At 42.8% G+C, this 24,996-nt stretch overlaps 1 protein-coding gene across 2 annotated transcripts; it reads right to left on the minus strand.

Annotated features, from left to right (window-relative positions):
* Positions 1–6,931: 6,931 nt before the first annotated feature.
* Positions 6,932–24,768, minus strand: LOC134156991 (histamine N-methyltransferase-like). Of its 2 annotated transcripts, XM_062605468.1 has the most exons (7): positions 24,557–24,765; positions 19,473–19,669; positions 18,827–18,879; positions 15,331–15,438; positions 11,747–11,877; positions 11,223–11,316; positions 6,932–8,172 (listed from the first exon to the last, which is right to left on the minus strand). In XM_062605468.1, the coding sequence occupies exons 2-7, from the start codon at positions 19,607–19,609 to the stop codon at positions 7,817–7,819; spliced, it is 879 nt and encodes a 292-aa protein (XP_062461452.1). In that variant the 5' UTR covers positions 19,610–19,669; positions 24,557–24,765; the 3' UTR covers positions 6,932–7,816. The 2 variants fall into 2 exon arrangements, with proteins under 2 accessions (XP_062461452.1, XP_062461460.1); XM_062605476.1 differs by lacking the exon at positions 11,223–11,316 and having other exon boundaries at positions 7,972–8,172; positions 24,557–24,768.
* Positions 24,769–24,996: the final 228 nt, after the last annotated feature.

The raw sequence follows: 24,996 nt of genomic DNA on the forward strand, positions 1-24,996 counted from the left end.
CAATCACTGGTTCACAACGAGCCTAAAGAAGGTAGCTGGTGCTATTACTGAATTTGAAGGCAGTGTAGCACATCTTTTTGCTGTTGTAGGTAAACACTCCGAGCTGCAGACTGTTTGTCTTACAGACAGACCGATTCAGTATGAAAAGTAGATTTTGAAGTATGGATTTTGTTGGAAGGGGACAAAATGAACTATTGGTTTGCTACCTCGAAAACAGTGTAGCATGTAATGAGTGTTTGAAGTGGTTTCACAACTGCTTATTACTGTTATTTTTAAGAGTGTTTTTTATAGTTATAATTTTTAATTGATTATGAAGTATACGGTGGAACAAATTTGTATTGAACAGCAGACAGAATCAACAAACTTTAGTGCTGAGTTAGCTTTTTTCTTGTTGCTAGACAAGATCATACTTCAAAGCAAATTAAAAATGTGAAGCCAAATTCTGATTGCAATGCAGGCAACAGAAATCTTCCTGTCAGTCTCAATAAAAGCAGGCGTAAGTTTTCAGTATTGGTCCGGTCCATCCAATTCACATGTCTTTCCATCTTTATCTAATCTAATACATGGTCACAAGATAAATTACAGAAGTATAAGATAAATTGCATTGCTATTCATTTTTTGCAAGATCGCCTATACTCTGGACACTAATTCATCTCCGACAGGATCTATTGTAACATACCAGATCCTCGCAACAGCCTCCGAATACTACAATTCCATTTTCTTTATGAAAACAAAGAGATTGTATCTGCTTGCCCTCAGCAAAATAAATGATATCTCATTGTCACCCTGCAAAATCAAAGTTATAAAAATATCAAAATGTATTTATAGCATTAGAAGTCTCAAAAGTATTAGGTTCTTATATTCTATTTGAGTGGAAAACTATTACATGATTTAGATTGAGGGATTTCAAGTGGGAAAGGATGACAGTTTATGTTTAGGGATTTCAAAGAGTCATTAATTTGGTTATTTCTGTGTTTGTTTTGTGGTTTTTTTTTACTTTGTTGGATACTTGATAGTACAGATAGAATACACAAAACTGAGTGAGAAATCTGCAGTATGCTGTAATAATTATTTCTGGTTCTTAATTAGAGCAGTTCAGCTCTCTTGAACAAAAGCACCATCCTGAATCGCTCCAGTACCACTTTGGACCCAGACATTCATGCATCTCTTTTAAGGCAACTTATTTTCGCTTACACTCATCAGATCCACCCCTACCTTCCATACGATCTCTGCTGGGTAATGAAGGATGGCAGTTAAATGCCTCTTGATGTGCAAGAAAACAGTGAAGAATTGAATGCCAGGTGTTGGGAGGTACAAGCTAAAGAAGGCTGCCTTTGCGAGTTGTAGGAGACCTCCCCATTGCCACTAGTGTGAAGGAACATCAGGACACTGCAGGCTGGTAGGACTGCAACACAAAAGATGGTGTCAAGCCCATTGATGGTAGACACCTTTGGTTCCACCACCAGTATGAGCTGTTGAATGAGCTAGGGTGGTGGTGGGCACTGGACTTCATCCTGAACCAGCCCCATGTCTCACCCCAATGTCCCACCACTCTGATGCTTTGGAAAAGGGGAAGCAGTAAGCTGACAGCAGTTTTGGCCGAGGATACATGTTAACACCAGCCCACATAATTGCTTTCTGGAAGTCGGCATTGCCACTTTGACTGCCAACAGCTGTCTTCTCCTCCTTGTGCTGCCACAAATCACTGCGAAATGGTGCTGTGAACCATTCAACAGCTGCTGAATTTCACCCAGGAGATTGCTGCACCTCAGTGGTAAGTGGTTTTGCATATCAAGATTTTAAAGCAATTTGGGACATTTCGAGATGGAAGACAGTATTGATGTGAAAAGACAATTATTATATTTCCTGCAGAACCCACTATGCACCCCATGAACACAAGAGCGATATTCAAGACAAGAGCATGTATTGCAGGATGATGTGAAAACCTGGCCTTGCTGGTGGAAGCAAAAGTTTTCCTTTTCAGGGAGTTGCAAGCTGCATCTTACACTTTAGGAGCAGTTGAGGCATAATAGTTACATCCAACTAATTGGATGCATTGCTATAGGCACTTAAGAAATACAATAGGCATCTGCACTCAGCTAGATAGTTATCCTTCGGTGTAGCAAGCTGAAGTCAATTATGGAGTTAAATTGTGAAAGATTTGACCTGATGTCATTTATATCTCAGGTCATAATTAACACTTAAAGTTCAACTCTATGGCAATTTTCTTTTAATAACACTTAAAACCCATCTAGAGCTCAAAGAATTGCATAGACATGATGAAGGGTGGCTTGAGTGGATGCTAGAATTTTAGCATTAGTAATTAATCCTCAAAACACCTTTGCAAGCCATATGGGTAGCATCATTTCTCTTCAGTTTCTTCTTTAAAGAGAAGTGGGTTTTGCCAATGCCTCCCAAAAGTCCATGGCACCTGGAGATAAGGACTGAGGCTTTTTCAGGTATTAAACCAGTGAACACTCAACTCAGCCATGCTCCCATCTTTTCGTCTTGGTATAATTTTAAATGTAACCAAACTCTTTAGAAAGATTATGAACAAATTGCTTGTTAAATGGCCTGTTTTTTTACCAATTAGAAGCTATGCAAATGCAGAAGAAAAAGTCTGCCATAAACACAGCTTCTGCTTCTAAGATTTTCATGTGGATGAAGTACAAATCTCATGGGGAGGGAAGAAATGTGCTCTTGGACTAAGACCTTGTAAGCCAAGATTCAGCTGGCTGCAGATTTTTATGGTCAAGTTATAACTGCCTGTAAAGGAGGTTAAAATGGAAGTGCTGACAAAACTTTTAAACTGCAACAGCGGAAATGGTGCCGCAATAATTTATAATCTACAGGCAGCTTGGATTTATTATCACAATGACAAATGCACTGTCATTGCTAATAGGATATTTCCCAGCAAGGACTTCTTGTTATGCAAGCCAGGTTCACTATGTCATGCAGCATGATAGCAATAAAGTCTACAAGAATTTGTAATGAACTTCAATTACTAATAGATTATGGTTAATGGGAAATATGTGCAGTAAAGATATGGGTTTTTATATGCGCCTTCTGGTACTTTACAAGGCAATGATTTATGCTACAATTTATGTTAACATTCTCCAGTATGAAAAAAAGCCTAAATTGGTGGAATGCCACTCCATCCATAACAAATATTTAAGATAATTCTGCACATCATGTAAATTAAGATGTAAAATTAGATATTAATCCATTTCATTTTAGCATTTGTATTTTTATTAAAAATGAGGACTTTGCCCTACTGTGTAATGACATTAAAAAATCCTATCATGGGCTGCAAGCATGAATTACACTGATGCAGTGTAATGGCCACAGCAACTGAGCTGTAAGTGCATTTGTTCAATTTGCTGTTGTAATTAACAGAGCAGTGAGAGTATTTTTCTATGTATGTTTTAAAGTAACAGCCCTTGAAACCGCTCAGGCAGGTATGTCTGACTCACAGGGCATATATACGTGATGACGGGGCTCCTTTGGAGGGGGTCAGCCTTTTCATTCCCCATTTTTGTTCTCCCCCTGCCTTCCTGTGTGGCATTGCTCTAAACCCATGCCTGATCTGTGGACATCGGGCTATTCCCTTCCCTGCACAGCAAACCTCCCGCAGGAATGACTTTGGGAAATAATCACTTGATGCAGCATCAGAGCCATGAGCTCATGTCCCTTATCAGACGGACACAGGCCCAGGTGTTTGACTGCTATTTCAAAGGAGAGCTGTTGTTCTTCCTCCTCCTCCACTCCCTCCAGCTTTTTTTCTCCTGTAATTGTAATATAATCTGTATATTTCACCCCTGGCAGTCTTCAAGGCCAGGCTGGACAGAGCCTTGGGTGACATGGTCTAGTGTGAGGTGTCCCTGCCCATGGCAGGGGGGCTGGAACTAGATGATTTTAAGGTCCTTTCCAACCCAAACCATTCTATGATTCTACGATTCTATATTCCAGATTTATGTAAAAAAAGATGTCCCCAGTTTAAAAACAAACACTGTTCAGAACCATCTCTGATGGTGGAGGGCATGCGCCATTCCCGCCAGTGCCAGGGCACATCAGGGACATTGGTCGGTGGGAGTGGGAGAGAGGCACCCATGAGGGATGAGGGGAGATCGTGAGGGGAGATCATGAAGGGAGAGCATAGGCAGCCATGAGGGAAGATCATGAGGGGAAAGGTGGGTTGGTTATGAGGGGAAACCATGAGGAGACAGGAGGGGCAGTTATGTGGGGAGAGCAGGGGCTGCCATGAGGGTGAGGGCACATTGTGAGGGGAGGGCAGGGACAGCCATTAGGGAAGACAGTGAGGGGAAAAGGAGGGGTGGCCATGAGTGGTGTGGGGAGATCAAGAGGGGAGAGCAGGGGCAACCACAAGGGAAGATCATGAGGGGAGTTATGGGGCAGTCATGAGGGGAGATTGTGAGGGGACAGGAGGGGTGGTCATGAGGGGTGAGCGGAGACTTGATGGGAGAGCAGGGGTGGCCATGAGGGGAGAGGTGTAATTGTGAGGTGAGAGCAGGGGCAGCCATGGGCCATGAGGGGGGGCCATAAGGGGACATCTTGAGGGGAGCTGAGGGGTGGCCATAAGGGCTAGCGACAGCAGCTCTATAGTGTGGAGCCACAATGAGATTGCAGATGAGGGGCAGTCATGAGGAGAGATGAGTTGCCCTAAAGTGACATGGTTTAATGGTGGGCTTGACAGTCCTGGGGTAATGGTTGGGCTTAATGATCTTAAAGGTCTTTTCCAACCTAGCTGATTCTGTGATTCTATGATGAACACAGAATATAGACGCAATGTTAAGGATTGCATTTACCCAGTCACACTTCTGCAGTATTTTTACACTTTGTATCTGAAGCATATATTTAGCCAGAAAGGGGAACCCAAATACGAAGAACCTGCATGGTATTATACCAGAAAAATATTTCTGATACATTTTTAATATAGGTAGCCTGATACCCAGCTTGTGTCCATCGGTGTTATTCTGATTTAAGATCATTGTTCTTGGTGAAGCTCGGTATAAAGACTATAAATTCACTTTCTAGGAGTGCAAGCGAGGAAGATGCATCCTGTTAGCCCACATGTCCGCCTGCAGGTTTGCAAAGAGCGAGGCCTGTCTGGAGATGTGCTTTTGGAAGAAATTGCTGCTGGTTGAGATAAGGCAGACTTTCTAAGAAGAAAACAATTAATTCAATGCAGAAAGCACATGGGTAAGTTCAAAAGTGTATAAATGCCAATCCATGGACAAGCTGGACTCCCCAGACATGCTCTGGAATAGCAGTATCTTGCCGTACAATGAAGGGCGATCCTTGCATGAAAATGTGGTTCTTCAGTTGGAAGTTGTGTGAGAGATTTACAAAAACTCCTTCAGTATTTATAGTCAAATAAGCATAAAATTGTTCTTCCCCACACTCATTTCCTACTAAATACTTACAGACTCTACTTCTTGGAAATCTGTGTGTTACAAATTTAAAATTAATTTATCCCTTAAGGGTGCTCTTCTGATTCAGTTTTTTCCCCAGCCCCTTAACAGCAGCAGCTGCATATACAGAATGGAATTTATTGTATTTTTTCCCCCAGATTTTTAATGAAATTCTCCTCAGAAGCAAAACCAGTGGAAGAGGGCCACTCCAGCATGTCTGCTTTCAGATAAGGAGTTTTTTTCTCCAGCCTGGGGTGAAAGTGCCTTTTCTCCAAGTGAATTCTGCTTTTTAAATAAGACCCCATGCAATGCCATGCACCCAGCAAGTACTCTTTCTCCCTGGCCTCTCCCTTTCTTAAAGGGGGAAGGAACTCCTATATGCTTTCACATTGAATCTCAGGGGTTTTGTGTGTGTGTGGTCCTATCCTCCTCTCTTCTCTCCAGATCATCTCTGTTGTCCCTTGTCTTTCCTGGTCTTTCCCACATTTTCAGGACATCCCCAAAAATTCTAAAAAGCTTTTTTTCTTGTATTTCTTACCTCTGCTAAAGCAGAAAACAGCAGGACCTGCATATGCATCTTGTTACTAAGTTTTGTTGTTGGATTTTGTTGGGGTTTTGTTGGTTTGGTTTTTTTTGTGTTTTTTGTTTTTTGTTCTGGCATTTCTGTGGCTCCCAAATATATGCCATTCCTGACATGGTTGATGTGGCAATATTCAGGGGTCACCTCCTTCACAAGCACCATTTAGAAGAGGTCACTGATAGCACAAAAGTGCTACAGAAATAATCGCAACTTTGTTTCCAATTAGAAATGCATGCAGCAATCTGTCCTAATGAGAGATTTTCTTTCTTTCCTGCTTCAGTATGTCATCATAGCAACTCACAGATATACTGAGGTCTTCTAATGCAGGAATCTGTACACAGCACTGTGTTAAAGTGGTAATAGATTTTCTTCTGTTTAACAGCTAAGAAATGTAACGGAAACACTCTAAAGTACACTGGAATTAATATTTGATCACTAGGAGAAGTGTGTGTTTTGAATAATTCACCCTAAAACAGCTATTAATGCACAATATAGTCTCTTGAAAATCACTTCAAATCATTAATAATCTATATTGTACTAGAAATGTACATGCAGAAATAAAACATAATTTCTTGCAGCTAAAACATTACCTAAAGTAAACCATTTCAACATTGAATCAAATTATTTCAGTGGCAGACATCACACGTGTCTCACGGGATAAATTGAGTATTCAGACTATTGAATTCATTCAAGCGACTATATTGTATCCCAGTATGCATTGTGCCTTGTAGAGAGCATAATACTTCTTAAAACCATAAAATCATTCAGCAAAACACATGCATCGACTATCAGAGTAGAGACAGCCCCACATGGAGAAGGAACTGAGGAACACCTTCTTGCTGAACATCCTATACAATATACTAAACAGATTTAGCTGACACAACTCCACTGAAAATGAAACAAATCCCACTGAAACCTGTCAGTTTGGCATCAGTGTTTAATTCTACATTTTCATTGTTACAAAGCTCACAAAACATTGCTTCCAGGCTAGAGAAAGGTTTGTGTGGTAAACTAAAGGTATCAAAAAGCCCTATGTGACAATAGTAGCTGATTCCTAACAAAGGCTTTGCGTCGGGGCTCACTAGTAAAAATGACCTCTCCAGGACAGTTGTCACCACTGCTGTGTCTTAACCATCTTCAATCGCACCCCTCTTGAAGTGCCAGAAGGACCTGGTACACAAATCACTCTGCAGATGCGACATCATGAAAATAAAAATGTGGGGAAAAGGAAGGGAAGCAGTGCCATTAAATAGAGTTGGCTGCAGAGGCAGGAGCAGGCAACCACAGCAAATGCAGAAGGCATGAGGCCACTTTCACAATAACTGGAGGTATGAGATCAAGTCACAAGCTCAAGAAATCCCACTTAGCAGCCACGCACATGGTCAGTCATTCTGAGCCTCCACTCTTGCCAGCTGCACTGAGAAACTGTCATTTGCTTATTTGGTCTGCAGAGAGTTTTTAAATGATGATGATGAAAAGGTTATAGATCTTGATTATTTCTTAGGAAATAGGTTTCTGCAGTGCCTGAGTGGATGGTACAAGTTACATCTGATTATACACTATCTGATAAAGCACAATTAACTGCTTAGTGAGTTACACATTCATAGATTGGTACAGAATTAATCAGGTATTAAAGCTCACTCATAACAACAGATATTAATACTGATTTCTTAACAGGCTCGAAAAATAATGTATCAATACTGAAGCAAACTAAGCCATTTCTAAAGGATGAAAAATGTATTTCAGCTGTTAACAGTTTGCATTTGACTATTTGCTTTAGATCAGGAAGCAAGAAGAGGTTAACTCATGGCTCAATCACTACTACGCTCAGGTTGTTATTAAAAAGTACCTTCCCATCTCTTTCTTGACTGCATTCAGGCTTTCTTAACTCTTCTATTACCTGACGCTTTAGTTCAGGAGGAGCAGTTTTAGAAAACTCACAAGTTTCTGTCAGGAAGTCCAGCAACATCTCCCCATCCTTGTTCCCTTCAATAAAGCAGCTTGTTATGTCCATGTGGGATGGGAGCTCATGAAGCTGGCACTTCAGCCCAGATGAATCCAGTATCCTTTTTATGTCAGCAGAGGAAACATAAGAGCAGAGATCATTTAAAGGGAAGGAAGACCCGTACTTCTTCCATAGCGCTTCCCAGCCACTGGTTCCTGGGATAAACCACCAGAAAAATGCTCAAGAATAAGGAAAACCACAAGATTTTTATCACGTATTTTTTTTAGCAGTTGTCCTCACTGTGAGCAGGATCTTTCCAGAACTGGGACATATGTCCTGAGGCATGGTGGAGATGGTTGCCTCCCTGCTTCTGGCTGCCTTGGGATTGGGGGTTGCAGAAGGGAATGGGCACGTTACTTACCCTGGAGCTTCAGCACCTCCCACCAAGCCCCCAGAGACAAGAGCACCTCAGTGCACTTAATCATCCTCCCTGCCACTCTCAACACACTGTGCCTCCCTGCTTCATACCCATAGGCAGTATCTTGCAGCGACATCCTTTTATAGTTGACATGCTGAACACCAGCTATTCAGTGCCATCTTCATGAATTAAACTATTCCTTAGGTTTCTGCTGCGGTTTGGAAGACCAAATCCTCTCCTCTCCCTTCACCTGATCACATGGTGGTTGAGCTACATTTGAGCTTCATTGAAACACTTATTACCAGTAAACTATCTGCTATGTGACCTACATGGGGTACAAAATCCTGATCACATTGTCCATGAAGCTGGATGTGTAATGGAGAAAAGGGTGGGATGGACGGAGTCCAGATCGAAACTGCACCATCCTCCCAGCCTTCAGCTTTCTCTCCCACCACGCTCACATGCTGTTGGCCATGGGCAATGAGAGGGTTGCCCCTCACCCCAAGGAGACCTCCCCAGTGCTGGCAGAAGGATGTTTTGGCTGGGTACTATTTGGATGTGCAACAATGAAGAGTGAGGAAGGAAAAGGCCCCTGTGGCACTGCAGTCACCTAGAGAACCAAGCTCAAGCCAAGCCCATGTTTCTGCATGCACCTCTTCTCAAGGGACGTTTTACAAAGAAAACAAGCTGGGTGAACTGAAAACTCTCCAGATATGCCTTCACATCTTTATTTTCCCTCAGCCTGGATTTCTGATTCAGCATTTCTTCCATAAATCATTTATAAAGGATCACCCAGAATGACTGGACCGGATGAAAATAACTTCAAGCCTAATGAGCAGCTCTTGAGAGTTATGACACTAAATCTCCATAACTACTAAACCCAGTTGCTCGGCAATTTTGCAAATGCTTTATCTGCAAACAGTTATTTATAGCCAAATAAACAGTTTGGTGTTTAGAAGAGGGGCTACAATATTTTCTTTCACCTCGCGGAAATTGAATGCAGAACACTAATTGCAGAAAATTTGCTGGTATCAGTGTTGTGTGACTCAGTGCCATCTCTGAGCTGAGCAATTATACACTACCTGAACGCAGCATTATTATAATAGCTCTCAATAGGCCCAGCATATGGCACTACTTTTGTTTTCAAGGAGATGTAAACAGATTTTTTAAATATGTTAAAAATACCACCACATAGCTCTTGCAACTCACCTGCTCTCCCAGCAGGGGCAGTGCAGGAGGGACTGCAGCCCTCACCAACTGACCAAGCCCTCTCCTATCAATCCTATTCCCTGTTTTTTAATTAACACATCCTAATGTGTTTGTGTTGGAGATGACGTTACCTTCATTTTTTGAACTGAGCTTTGTTCTGCTTATCTTTCAGTGCCTCTTTTTGCTTCAGTGCTCATTTTCATAGCACTTCTTCCTTCCCCTCCTCTGCTCCTCTTTCCCCCAGGGTTTTCCCCTTCCTTTCCCCTCTGCTATTCTGAGCCCTACTCCTGTGTCTCATTTTCTTGCTGGGCCCAGAAATTTATGCTCCATTCTGCTTCACTAGAAAACACAGAATTGTCTGGTCCAGAGAGGACTTCAAATACTTTTCATTTTTAATGTGATTTCATAATGTGATTTTTAATCACATTAATTTTGAATACATGTGTTTCCCCCTGTATTCACATTTCATGAATATCCAAAGGGACAGGTTAAGCAACTGGAAAAGAGTTTCAATTAACTATACACAGGTAATCAGCAATAGTCTGATATTATGATCTATTCCACTTCAGCCAAAGAATGAGAACAGTTCTTTCAAATAATTTAAAATCAGATCATTTAAAACAGGGATTTCTTGTAGTGAGATGCTTGAAAACACTTTAAACTAAAAATAGCTTGGAGACAAATAGTTTGAATAAATTAAGGTCAGGGAAGTGCCACTTCATTGCGGACACTTCATGAACACAAAAAAAGAACTTCATTAAACATATTGCAGTTTGCAGACACGACCAAATTCAATTAAAAAATAAGCTTAAACCTCTGAACAAATAATATACCTGGCAAAATTATCAGATGCGACTGTTTACACAACTGAAATTTCTATAGCTTGTGAACCAAATTAAAGGCTTTCTAGAGTCACATTAGACCCCACCATTGCAGTATCTCTAGCATACTTTGCCCACAATAATAAAAGGTCATCATTTACTCTGCTCCCACATTTTCCTGCTGGATTGACCACAGAACATCTCTTTTGAGATCCAAAACAGCTTAAGAATGCTGTTTTCCACCCAAAATGATGAAATTAAGGAAATGGGCAGTTTGAGAAGAAAATGAACCATATGTGCTCTAACACCTGCTGTATGGCACAGCCGAGCCCTGTCGTAGCTGTTTGCTTAATGCTGCAAGTCTCCAGGAGTGAGATAATGTGGTACCCGGCCTGAAAAGTCTTTTACAGAAAATAGCTGATGTTGAAAGAGCTCTTGTGAGTGAGAGCCGCTGGATGAAGCTGCTCACCTGCTGTGGGGTTCTCTGCAGCGTCCATCACTGGCTGGGGATGGGGAAGGTAGAGGGCGAGAGAAAGATGTTTTGTGTCCTTGGCATGGGTTTTCTGGCTTACAAAGCCTTCTACTTTACAACCTGCAGCATCGAGCTGTGCAGGTATATAGACTGTGCAGATTTCAATCTATGTAGACGAGTGGACACCATTTGTTACTCAGTGAGTTCACCTCTACTGGTGAAAAAAAACATGTTATAAATAAAAATGCGCACTGATTTCTAGATGGCCTGTGTTGAACTTGCAGGAACCACAGAACTCCTCATGGTTCTTGCCCAGTTGAGCAGCACTGGTAGAGCAGCTCTCACCTGACACCAGGATAATGAGGAGCTTCGCCTGCTCTTCCAGGAGGCTGTGGAAATACTGGATAGTCGCTGAGACATCTTTCACATAATACAGCATCTGGAAAGAGCAGAGATACTTGCAGATACGGTGAGGTCCTGGTGGAATAAAAGAAATCAAATGTACAGAACTGCAGCAAGTACGTTAGCACAAAATTGGGCAATGGACTCATACTGCAAAGAATGGTCATTTGTTAACCTGAGATAAACAGATTTTCCTTTCTTAACATTGAAGATTACTTGTAATGGCTTCAGTAAACTTGGAAATACAAAGGCAATTTCATGGAGAGGACACCCACCACCTGGTTATTTGGACTACTGTGCCCAAAGCTGCTTTGCTGTAACTTGTCTTCCATTTTTACAGTTCATTTTAAATTACAGGGAAATAAACTCACCTTTCTTCCCCTTAGAGTGGATAATGAGGTCATATATTTCATGCATACTTTTAATAGCCAAATCTTTGGCAACATTTATTTTGCAGAGATTTTTACCTGGATCATGTGAATGAAGTCCCATTTTTTAGACTTCTTTTCTGCACTCATTCGACTTTCATATTCATAAGCTGTCTCCTCATGCCAGGTAAACTTTATGTTCTCAAGGTTTGATGCTGCAGCCACATGTTCTGAAATATGAGAGAAGGCAGGACAGAGTTATCTCAATTGCAAATACTAGACTGATTTCCATTCACAGCTTTTATACATCCAGAAGTCATATTTAGGTAGAGAGATCTTGTACCAATTTAACCCAGCAGTAGAATATTTAAAATCTTGAGCACATATGTGAGAAGGGGGCTATAAAGGTCTTTGTAGGATGAAATCTTAAGAGGGTCTGATGTTTTTCCCTTTGAACCCTCATTTGGGCTCATCCAGTCTTCACCTGATCAAAAAAAAACAACCCAACCCAAACCTAACCAAACCAAACCAAACCCCAAACAACTCTTCCCCATGACTGAATTTCAAGATGTTGGCTGAGATAAACAGTTATGAGGCCATGAGCAGTACATTCCATGCTGAATGGGGGAAGAGTTGATGGCCTCTTCACTTAGGTGCCACACAAGCCCTACATGGCTGTGCAGAAGCCAGGCCATGGCAAAGGGTTTTCTAGAGACTGAACAAACGAGGATGGATCAAAGGGGATTTAATTTTTGAGAGAAGCACAATTAAAAGCTCAAGAAGGGCAGAGAAAGTAATTGGCTCACTCTGGGAATGTGTCATGGGGATGGTGGGAGAGGGAAGGAGCTTTGCTCCATGAGCAAGGAACAATCACTTGACATTTGTCTTCTGCTGTGTCCAAATAATTTTTCAAAAGCCCACAGTTTCAGCCAACTGCTTCAGGTAAAAGGCATAATAGTATTTTAAAGCAAAGAGAAGTATAAAGAGTGACACATGGCATGTTTTCATACCTTGACAGAATGCATATCCAGCACCAGAGGAAAGCAGAAAGCTGGAGAAGGAGTAAGTTATACCAAGGCCCTGGCTCACTACATTTCTTTGCCTTTTATGGGAGCAAAAATGAGAGATAACTTCAGAATTTAGGGGATGCCAGAATATTAATGTCCATCTGCTGGCATATGGAGCTCATCTCACTGCGCTCCTGCCTGGAGCTCAGGATTGCTCCAGGACAAAGCTAGCCCTGATGCGATTTCCGTGCTTCGCTGGAGTTAACATAAATTTAAAACTCAAATGGCCCAAAGGCAGACTGAGCCTTAGCTACAGAATACATGTTCAAAACAACATGATTTGCTAAGACCAGGGCCTTTACACCACTAATCACAATGTTTCTCCTTTAGGGCTCTGATTAGGCCATACCCCTATTGTGTAGATGAGAAATGGTTTATCAGTCCTCATCTCCTCTCTTTTATGGCTGGAAATAGGCCACCCTTTTTGATGCTGCTACTATTACTCTGTTTGCTTCTATTTATCAGTCACCAGCTCTGGCACTTGCAGTTCAGATTTAATTTGCTGTTTTAAACTCAGGCTCCATTCAGCAGCAGTTCATATCACCATCACAAATAATCTGGTGCAGTGTGGTTCAATTCAATTTCCAGAGAGTCTGAAAGGAGGTGCTAGGAAAACTGAAACCATTTCCAGGGTGGGATTTTGAAGTCGAACTTTCAGAAAGGGCAACCTCATTCTGATTATGGGAACTTTCTGCCCAAAGATTCATCTGAAGCTAAAATGTATCGCCCCAACCATTTTGAAAGTTTTTCCTTAATTTTATTCTGGTTGTGTGCCCTAGCTGGGTGCCATCAAAACTTCAGTACCTGCAGTTGTGCCATACCATGCAGGCAATGTCAATGCACCTCAGTTGTGGGGCCACCAACACTCCAACCACGGTCACCAAGGAGCTTCACCTGGACATGGACTGGGAATGAAGGAAAGCCACAGCCTGCTCATGGGCCTTTGAGGAGAGCCTCCATTCTACAACGCAGCCTAACAGAAACCTCAATTTGTAATCACTGCACGTCCCCATCCCAGTATGAAACTTCTCCTGTGAGCCTGGCTTCTCCTTCCCAAGGGGAAAGTATCTGTTTAGGCAGAAAATATAACTACTGAATCCTCAAAGGTGCAGATAATGCTTCCAGTTCTCTCTGGAAGATCTTAGGGCTCAGAAACCTAATTAATGATACCTACTGGGGACATGATTAATTACCAAACAAGAAAGTTTAAAGAAAGAAATTCAGATTCATATTTCATTTCTAGTTTAACGTAAAACTTAAAATAAGGACAACATCTTACATTAACTTTATTCTGGAAAGAAACTCACTGAAGTAGGACTGCCAGTTAATCAGTGGTAGGACCACTAGGAAGATTCAGCACAAATCCAGTCTCCCATAGCCTGTGGTCCATGGCCCAGACAGGACAGAAATGCTATGTGCAAGGCCAAGTAGATGATCTGTTGTCCATGCTTCACCATCTCAGCCTGGAGCAATGTAAAAGCTCCTGGGATTTTGCACAAGCCATCATTTCAAGGATCAGGTCCATGTAATACAGAGACAGATATAAAAAAAATACATTTCCTGGAAGCCTTTGGTGCTTCTGGTGACTGGGAACTCCCTCACTGCAGGGAGAAAGGGATTGTTACAAGTTTTATTATTTTTCCTTCAACTTCCACAAGTTGCTTCATACTAAGAATGCTTCATTTTTAAGGACTTAAGCAAGAGTAAGGGTAGGAGATTTACAGTGTGGTTTATAATCTGTTATTTACTATGGTTAGGAGCATTTCCAACAGCTCGGACTGCTGACCAGTTTCATTCTTTTCTGGCACATTCATTCAGCAGCTGTTTTCTGGCAAGGTGTGCTCTGCTCAGGGCTGTTTACAGTCTGTACCCCATAGGCGGTGTCACCTCCATAAAGGACCACCTGGTAAATTAAAGCCTGGTAGGTGTTAATCCAGTCATACTCAAACTGTGAATTGATATTTAATGCTCACTTTGTAGGGCAATTTGACCAAAGCACCCCTGCTAACATTCAATTCTCCTTAGAAAACTCTTGTCTTTCCTTCACAAATGTTGCTCAGACCTTGGGACTGGTGGAAGGAAAGAAGCTCTAAGCCACTAAGCACACAGCAAAAGTCCTTCCTATCCCTCTTGCTTTCCTTTCAATGTTTTCTAATTCAAAGGATGCCAAGTAATTTAGTGTAACGCTGTGAGGTTTAGCTAATTGTTATTTGTAAGCAATTTTTAAGATATGTGAGAATTACCATGAGACACTAGAATTTTCCCTTTGATGCTGAGGGGGGGGGTCCTGATTCAGTGCAAGTTGAAGGAGAAAAACTTTCTGAAATGTGCAGATTTTACTCTATTCCCGTACAATCACCCATCAGTTCCCACCTAGTTTAGCTTTTTAAGCTTGTCTAGCCCAAGCATTTGCCATGCAGAGCTCTTCGCAATGTGAGAAACTAAGATTTTAATGAAAGACTAAACATTGTTGAAAAGCAATGATGGCAAAAAAGCATAAAATAGGGACTTTTTTTTACTTTTAAGAGCCAATTCTGACAAAGTATCTGAATGCAGGGTAATTCTAATGAATTTAGCATACTTAATTAAAGTTTCATTTATTTAATGTAAAAATACCTTTGTACTTGAAGATTTGGTCAGCGCTTGGTTCTATCACATGGTTGTTGATGGTGACCCCTGGATATCTGGCTTGTACTTTTGAGAGTATCAGCAGGTCAATCTCACCTAGGGAAGCAAGCAACATGAAATACCAGATGAAAGTAAAGCTCAGGCAACTCCTATCTCCACGATGATCACATCCCCCGTTGGTGATGCCTGCCATTCATGTACAGAAAATGTACCACACAGGTACATGTAGCTGCTTTGTATTCTCACCAGATTGCCACTGAAGGTTTAGCTCTAGGATTTGAGAAAAATTTCAGTATCAGTTCCAACTATCTTTACTCCTCCTCTCTGACTGCCACCATCAGTGCCAAGGGAAAAACAGACACATTCATGTACATGGCTTGACGTCCTATTTTCTGGACATGGCCTAACTTCCTAACTTCCCCGGGCAGATCCTAAATGGCTTTGATAGTACCAGTTCTGATAGTCCCAAATCACCAGCAAACCTGGCAGGATTTCTTAAGAGTCAGCAAAGAGCATTTCTAGCCAAGTGCCTCACTGGTTACCAAGTCACGTGGGTGAGGGAGCAGAGAATATGTGTTTACACTGGAATCAGAGGCAACATTCATGTCTGTTTGTCTTTACTGTACTATGACTTTTTCCATAAGTATGTGCACATACCATCTGTGTTTATCTAACCCCTGTTTGCACAGTACCCCAGAACTGACTACTTTTTTTAGTGAGGAATAGTTCTCTCTGGACACTGTTCAGGCCAGCTGCAATTATTTTACTGACAGAAGTACCAATAGATCCAGCATTTCAAAATTTAAAATGAGCTGCCATTGCTCTTGATCACCTCTCCCCATCCACAATATAGGAAGCGGAAAAAATAACAGAAGAATTAATTAAGGTATAAAGAGTGAAACAGAGGGGTAGCTGTGGTGAATAACAGATCCAGAGGCTGTGTTACAGACAAATACTGAGCTTCGTTCTGAAATATTTCCTTGTGCTTGCACACAAGTCCATTTTATAAAATTCTCTACAAATGAACCAAATTATGTACTGAATGAAAGATCACCCAGCGAACCCTGATGGCGAGACAGGCCCTTGCTGAGGGAGGGCTCCCCCACTGTATTTGCCTAGCCTTTACCCATCTTCCTGATTTTCAGTGGTCCTGGGCTCCCACCACTTCAGCATTAGCTACATTATACAGAAGATTTGAGGTACAAAAGGAAAATACCATGGATTCAATAGTCATAATGTGCTCCTCAGAGCTCAACCCAGCATATCAGCTCTTTCCCCAGGAGCGTCCTTTTCACTATGAAGAACTCTCTGCCTATTTCTGACCCCACCACACATCATCACAGGTCAAAATCCAGCACTCATCTGAGGTCTCATCTGCTTATTAATGCCCTGAGAATTTAACATAAAAAGTGAAGAAGGGTTCCAATTTTTCAAACTTACATGTCTTTCTTACAGCACTAACACCACCAAAATTTATATGGCATATGATTTTTTGAGGGAGGGAAACTGAATTTCTGAAGCAACAGAAATAGCTGCAGCTTTGCAATCACTGCAAACCCTGTATTCTGCTGAAAAATCGGAGCAAAGCCAGTCATCTGCTCACTGCCATTGTAGAATTTGAGAACAGAGAATTTGTAATGAAGTACTAGAATATTTTGATTTTTGGTTCCTTTACCAACTTTCTGTAAAAGGGATTAGCCCTTTGAAAAGACTTCGTAGCTCCTCCTAGAAAAAAAATGAATTTTGAATTTATATATGTGGTTAATATACTCTTCTGTTGCCAAACCACCCTTGTATTGTTTCTAAACACCCCCACACACACACCCCTTTGATTAATAATTTAATCCACAGCCTTAACTGACTTCGGTTAGCTCTTTTATATGCAAACAAGTGTCCCGAGGCATTTTACAGTCAAATCTGTGGCAGCTTGCATTATCTACAATTTGGCAATTAGGCTATCCAAATTATTTAAACTCTCCAACACAATTACCTTTTAAAGGCTACCACTATGTTCACCATTAAGCTTCTAATTAAACATTTTACGTAACGGAATAGTTTATAGCACAGTTGCTACTTTATAGCAGCATTGATGACTTTTATGGTTTTTAAAGGTACAAAGTCCTGTGTGCTGGAGTGTGAACTTAATAAAGCAGAAGCTGTAGGCAAAGGCAGGCGCTGTACATGGGCTGGTGCAATGGGATATGATGCTACATTAAATGGTGTGCTTGTCTCTCGAGGTAGGAAAGTGGAAAGGAAACTTTCCTTCCATGCTCCCTCCCTGCAAATCACGGGGGCAGATGAGGCCAAGGCAGCAGCTTCATCACTGCCCTCCACCATCCAGGATTAGCCGGGGGGTGGGGGGTGGGGGGGGGGGGGGGGGGAATTTGCTTCCCTTACCTCCCAAAAACAGGGGAAGAGAACAAGCCAGAAAACAGCAGGGGGTTTGGTGGTTTGTCGATTTTTGCATCACAAAATGAGTTTTGCCTGCATAGTATTGCTTGAATGTCCACTTAGCTGGAACATCCCTGGTTAGGGAGTTGAGTACCTCACTAAGTGTTCCTGTTAGAAACAACACTTTTTTTTTGGCAGAATAGTTTCCTTTGTGTGGAGAGCAATATTACTGCTCTCTCAACGTGTTTTATAACTAATGCCCACCATTTGCATACAATTATTTTTACTTATTAGGAGAGATTGACAAAGCTGAGATCAGTCTTTGGAGATGGCATGACTAAAGCATTTAAACTAAATTAACTGTTAATATAAAATTTAAGTTTGATGACTTAATAGGCAGAGCAGAATTAGAAACAGAGGCTTTAATTATGGGCAACTTAAGCAAGAATTTAATGAGAGAAAGCCATTTGATGTTCTTCATATTGTTTTTCCATCCAGCAAACTCCAGATAAGAAATTTATTTCTTCCACTTTCTTCTGGATTCATTCTGGAGCTTATGTTCAGCTCCAGTGTTTTGGAGAAGAGTAGCTCCACGAGGGGCTCGTTTATTGACCATGGTCAGGAAGTACATAAAGGCAAAACAGCGCTCAGCCTAGGCTATCACATATCAGGGCAGGAGGCAGCAGTGATGGGTAGTTACTGTCTCGGTAAGTAGGTACAGGGAAGAATAACTGTAATAAAATTAAAAAAAGAAAAATGCAATTTTTTTTTTGCCAATAAAAATTGAATATTCTGAGGAATCTAAGAGATTTGGGGGTGGGAGTGTTGCACAGAAGTACTACGGGGCAGTCAAGCTTCTCTCTGCCCTTGAGGAGTGATGGTGTAGAAGGAGGTCTCTCATAGAGAGAGGCAGGGAGGCACAAGCTGTTCCCAGATGATGTCGCCACACACCAGCTAGCACCATCTGTCCCCAGGAGCTGACTTTTCAAGAAAAAAACTTATTTCCTCCTCTGCTCCTTTCTGCAATTTTTAATCCCCTATTCACTGGGGAAAAAAAAAAAACAAGATATCAATATTGAAGTCCATAGCATACCTGCTCCACCACCAACGCTTAGAATATTGATTGCAGATTTCCCATTTCCAATACTGAAAAACATTATTTATACATTTAGGAGAGCTACCCAGTACTGGAGAGCATAACACGTTTAAAACACCTTAGTGAGGCTTTGGCAGAGCCATAAAAACCTGAGCCCAGAGAAGGACCTCCTCAGAGACAGGGTTTAACACTGGCTGCCTGCCACTCAAGCCAGCCCACAAAGCAAGGGGTCCAGAGAAAAACACACACCAGGGCAGGACTGTTATTCAAACACGTGAAAGAGAGACTAAATATTACCTAAAAAGATTACTTTTAAAAGGATGCTCACAATCAAACTTAATATTAGAACATAGTATCTGCTAGTGCATTTTATCGTTGATTCAAGGCAAGCTGTATTTGCATGCAATGAAACAATTCAGCCTTATCTCCTTCCTGATAGGCGGGACCCATCCCGAAGAACAGCCAAACAGCCATTCAGCAGTGTGTGCACTTGAAATCTCCAGCCAAGCCCTAACAGAGACCCACAGACACTGACAGACAGGATGGCCAGCAGGGAACAGCAATATGCCTCCTGCAGACAGCCTTCTGAGATCAGCCAAGTCTGTCAGTGCCATTCAGCTCGATGTGACCACTTATATGTTACCTCCCTATCACAGCTGGCAACTGTCTCTCCATGAACTCCTGCATGCACTGGTGCTCGGTCGAATTCGCGAGGAAGAGGCGGAAAGACTGGAGGTATCTCTCAGGGTCACTAAACAAGCTCCTCATTGGTGATGCCATACTGGTGGTTGGAAGGCTACAGGATGGGTCAGGTTGCTCCTTGCAGCTCTTCTTGCAGATCTAGGGAAGGAATTGATGCAAAGGGTTAACCGATGTACAGGGGGGTAGGTCAAGCCACTTGCTTAACAGTGTTACTGCTTGCTCATGCTTATCCTACTTGCAATGTACAAGGGGGTAGGTCAAGCCGCTTGCTTAACAATGTTACTACTCGTTCATGCTTATCATACTCACGATGTATGCTAGAACAAGATAATAAGGACATAGCTATTGTTAAGAGGTAGGGACCGTGACTTGATTTCCTTCGGATGCCTAGGCCAGCTGAAATTGGCTCTGCGGTTTGACAATGACCAAGCCTCCAGGGAGCATGCATAATGACTAGGGGTGAAAAGTTCAGGCTCGAGGAAGACTCGTTTACTTAATCTTGAGGCCCATGAGCACCAGGAGGCACTGCACAAGTGCAAAGGACCTTTTAGCTTATTATAATACGAAGCAGGAATAGGACATGAATATGTACATACGTGTTGTGCAACCTCATGCATATGTATAACATTAGAGGATAAATGTAAAGGGGAAAGGATGCTGAGGTGCGCACGTCGTTGAAGGAGCTATCCCCCATGCGCCTCAGCGCCGAATAAGGCACACCTACTTTACAACTTTAACAAGTTGTGGAGTCCATCCGCGTATCAGAATAACAAATGCTAGAGAGGTAAAAACCATGCCTGGACTTTGCTCTGCATTCTCAGCCCTGCTGCTGCACTTTAGAGCACTTAAAAAGGTATTATGCAATTTTGAAATAGAAGCTGTAAATCAGGTTTGAGCAGCAAAGGTAATATATCATCTTTAATCTGCACAGAGGAAATGCCAACATTTTTTAACTGTGCTGACACAGGACTCTGTTAAAACCCAGTAAAAAGGCCTTTAGATGGTTCTTAAACATAAGAAAAATTCCCTTATTTCTTGAAGGCATGGAGAAGCTCCAAAGACTTGGTCTGGATTAGAAGAAAGTGCAACACACATCTCCAGAGGTGCTGGAAGATGCCTCTATCTCTTTTTTTAATCTTTTGATGTTCTTAGAGGGAATGTTGATGGTGGGGCGAGAACAATAAAAACCTTATAAATGCACTCTTTATTTTTCTAGTTCCTCTGAAGATACTGGTATGACTCCCACAGGCTAAGTGGTTAACTCATGAAAGCCATGTGAGTCACTGGAATGGATGTTAAACTAAACCCAGTTTTACAAGCTGGGAGAGAGGGAGGCAGAGCATGCTACTGGGAAACATCCAGCTGTACTGTGAAAGCTCCACAGAGATGTGTTCATCCCCTCTCAAACCACAGTTTAAGTCTGTCACGTCTTGTAGCAAATGGCAAGGAGAAAGAGGAACCCCCTTCCTTCTCAAGGGTCCCAAGCTTAAGGATCGGAGCGTACATCCCCAGTGTCTCCTACAGTCTCCTCTGGCTTTCCTGCAGAGGTTACATCCTAGCCACCTCTTGCTATTTTTATTGCTCCCTTTGGACTGTCTCCAGCCAAACCCCGTTGTTGCAGAAGTGCAGCAGCCAAGGGTGAAAGCCTCCCACCTGCTGACACCCCCTGGCTTCCAGCACAGCTGGGATGGCTTCCTTCACCCCACCGAGACCCCACACCCCTTGCCTTTGCTCACCAGCATGATCACTGAAATACAAAGCACAGGCTTTTTCCAGACTACTTCTCTTGTCCATTTGAATTATAATTCTGTTCTCTGTTGTGCTCAATTATCTCCCAGCAACAGTCCTGTCCCTCCTCCCAATCATAAACAGAAACACAAGGAGTAGTGGGCTCAGGTTCCTACTCATCATTACCTCCGTTTCTGGCAGTGAACTGCTGATAAATTTTCTGACAAACTGTGCAACCAGTTTTCCACCCACCCAATAGCTGTCTCATCAAGGCTATGTCTTCCTCACTTGCTTATAAGAATGTCATACCAGATGGTGCCAACCCTAAAGCCTCTGTATAGGAATGACTCCTTCTCCCCTGTACACCAAGACAGTTACACCACTGCAGAAAGATGGTCACAATTTCTCCCTGACATCTCCACATTTCCTGGCAATCACCTCTTTCTGGTGCTCACTCTTTCTTGAAGAACGATTTCTTCTACGGAAAGCTGTCACGCTCAGCAGATCCACCCCAGCTCCTCCTTCCTTTTCAATGATAACATAAGCTGCTTGGCTTTGCCCACTTTCTTTTGATGCTCATAGAATCACAGAATAGTTTGGGCTGGAAAGGACCTTAAGATCATCTAGTTCCAGCACCTTCCAGTAGACCATGCTGCCCAAGGCTCTGTCTAATCTTGCCTTGAACACTGCCAGAGATGGAGCATTCACCACTTCTTTGGGCAACCTGTTTCAGTGCCTCACCACCTTCACAGTAAAGAACTTTTTTCTTATATCTAACCTGAACTTCCCCTGTCTAAGTTTAAACCTATTACCCCTTTTCCTATCACTATAGTTTCTGATGAAGAGTCTCTTTCCAGCATCCTTATAGGCCCCCTTCAGATACCGGAAGGCTGCTATGAGGTCTCCACGTGGCCTTCTCTTCTCCAGGCTGAACAGCCCCAACTGTCTTCATACGGGAGGTGCTCCAGCCCCCTATTCATCCTTGTGGATGATCCTCCAGACTTGCTCCAACTGTTTCATGTCCTTTTTATGTTGAGGACACCAGAACTGCACACCGTACTCCAAGTGGGGTCTCACAAGAGCAGAGTAGAGGGGCAGGATCACCTCCTTCAACCTGCTGGTCATGCTCCTTTTCGATGCAGCCCAGGATATGGTTGGCTTTCTGGGCTGCGAGTGCACACTGAAGCCAGCTCATGTTCATTTTCTCATCGACCAACACCCCCAGGTCCTTCTCGGCAGGGCTGCTCTGAATCTCTTCTTTGCCCAACCTGTAGCTGTGACTGGGATTGCCCCAATATGTACAGGACCTTGCACTTTGCTTTGCTGAACTCCATGAGGCTGGCACTGGCTCACCTCTCAAGTGTGTCAAGGTCCTTCTGGATCCCACCGCTTCCCTCCAGCGTATCAACCGAACCACAGAGCTTGGTGTCATCGCCAGACTTGCTGAGGGCACACTCAATCCCACTGTCTATGTCACTGACAAAGATGCTGAACAGGGTAGCTCTCAATACCAGTCCCTGAAGGACACCACTCATTACTGGTCTCCAGTTAGACATTAAGCCATTGACAGCAACTCTCTGCATGTGGCCATCCAGCCAATTCTTTGTCCACCAGCTTGTCCATACATCAGATTTATGTCTCTCCAGTTTAGAGACAAAAATGTCTTGTCTCTAAAGATATGCAAGGGTAACACAAGGATGTCTTGTGTCTGAGATAACATCCAAACTGTGATGTTTTGGTTTTGCATCCCATGAAGCCTCATCTCTAAACATCCCAAGGTTCCTGAAAGCAGATGCATGGTGAAGGTTTGCAGCAATGCACTTCCTCCAATGCATGCAACCTCCAGAGCAGGACCCAAGGTGTGATTTTCCACCCATACTACCTCCAAGGCAGACTCAATTTTTGATTCACTCGCTGTTCCCCACCCTCTCAGTCAGCAAGGATATTTTCAAGAGAAAAAAACAACAAAACCAAGGATGTTAAAGAGCAATGATGAAACAAGACTGATAACTTGGAGACGGGAGAGCTTTAAAAACTGTTTGGGTCCTGGATGCCCACGAGGACTGGCAGGAATAAAATGTGAAGATGATGCCCCCCCCCCCCCCCAGCCACAAAGCTTTCCCTTTGCTACCTGTTTCAGTGAGCCTGGTGGTGTTAGGTAACATAGGCAAAACAGCCCATGCATCACACAGACCAACAAATTGCAGATGAATTGACTCTATGGTGGGGGACCATCGCTTGTCTCGCAGGGTGATATCTGCCACTCACGTGCATGGAGGCAGCACAGTGCCCCCACCCAGCTCAGCTACCACACATGAGCCTCAGAGCAGCAACCTCTCCTTCTCACAGATGACCAACACTTGAATCCCCAGAAAAATCTGAATTTAGCTGGGGAAACCAAGTACGAATTTTGCCATAGAGAGTAAGGAAGCACACACCTGGCTGTAAGTCAGGTGAGAATTACTTGCTGCTAACCCACTCTGAAAATAAAGTGGTATACGCCTTGTTTGCCCATTCCTCTGCTCTGCCCAACACCTTGCTTTTACTTTAAATGCACAAAGAGGCTTTGCAATTTGCCACTAACGTATTTTACTGCATTCGATCTTGAAAAAAATATTTTGCAGTTAATAAGAGGAGATTTAGACAATCAACCTTTCTTCTGTGCCTCCCTCTATTTCCCATGATTTAATTTGCCTGTGTTCACTGCTTGGCGGTCTCTAATGAGCAGCTGAGATTCATTTTCATGTTAGATGCAGTTCAAGAAATTTGTCTCATTTCTGTCATTATGCTTTTGGCTGTTTGCATTTACCCCATTTATTTCACTTACATGTTTTGCTGTTTGAATTGCAGCCAGTTAACTTTAAAAATGAGTAAAGAGAAGGAGGAAAAGGATTTTTTTTTTTCTGAATGAGGCTAATGGAAACTTTTGGATAATGATGTTCATTTGGGCATGCTCCCTTCAACGATAATCCAAATTCATATACAGCTCCCTAGAAAGATTGAGAAGTTTTGAAAACAGACTGTTTACACTGCAGTTACTTGATCTACCCCTTGTTTGGGCTGGTGCTAGTAGAATTAAACCTGCTTTAAACTCACCCCAAACCGCTTTAAACCTTCCCCATGAAGAAAAAAACCAAGTGTGCGTGCTCTCAGCTGTAACCTATTTGCAGCAGGAGCTTAGGTTTATTAGCACAGGACAGCATTTGCCCATGAACACCAGCAAGACAGGGATTCCTCTTGGAGGAATTTAACGCAATCTGCTAAGCTAGTGCTTGCCTCGCAGGCAGCTGTACTTACATGCAAGTGGTCTGTGCCTCTTGGGGCTGTGGCCTCCCAGGCACGACGTCGCTGCGGTGCCCGGGACACACTCCCGGCTGACCAACTTCCCAGCCGCCACTGCCGTCCCACCCCCCGGGCTGCGACGTGGCAGCATGGAGGAGGTTGTGCCGCCTGAGAAAGGAGCAGCAAACATCTTAACCTCGTGCAGCGGCAGCTGCCTGCGCAGACAGCGGGAGCAGTTCAAACCCTGCACCCTTTGCACCGACCCTACCGGCTGTGCCCTGGGACACGCCTGGCACAGCCACCAACACCCTGGGAGTATTTAGATGCAGATCTTTACAATGTGTTAATTAGTGTCTGGATGAAAAATAAAGCCCTGCCACTGGTGTATAAGAAAAGCAAGTCTTGATAAATTGGAAATAGTTGTCTCAGTGTGTGGCACACGGCAATGTGCAGTA

Source organism: Pezoporus occidentalis, unplaced genomic scaffold, assembly GCF_034315485.1.
Source record: "Pezoporus occidentalis ecotype Australia unplaced genomic scaffold, CSIRO_AGI_Poc_V1 ctg12, whole genome shotgun sequence".
In the NCBI taxonomy this organism is placed as follows: domain Eukaryota; kingdom Metazoa; phylum Chordata; class Aves; order Psittaciformes; family Psittacidae; genus Pezoporus; species Pezoporus occidentalis.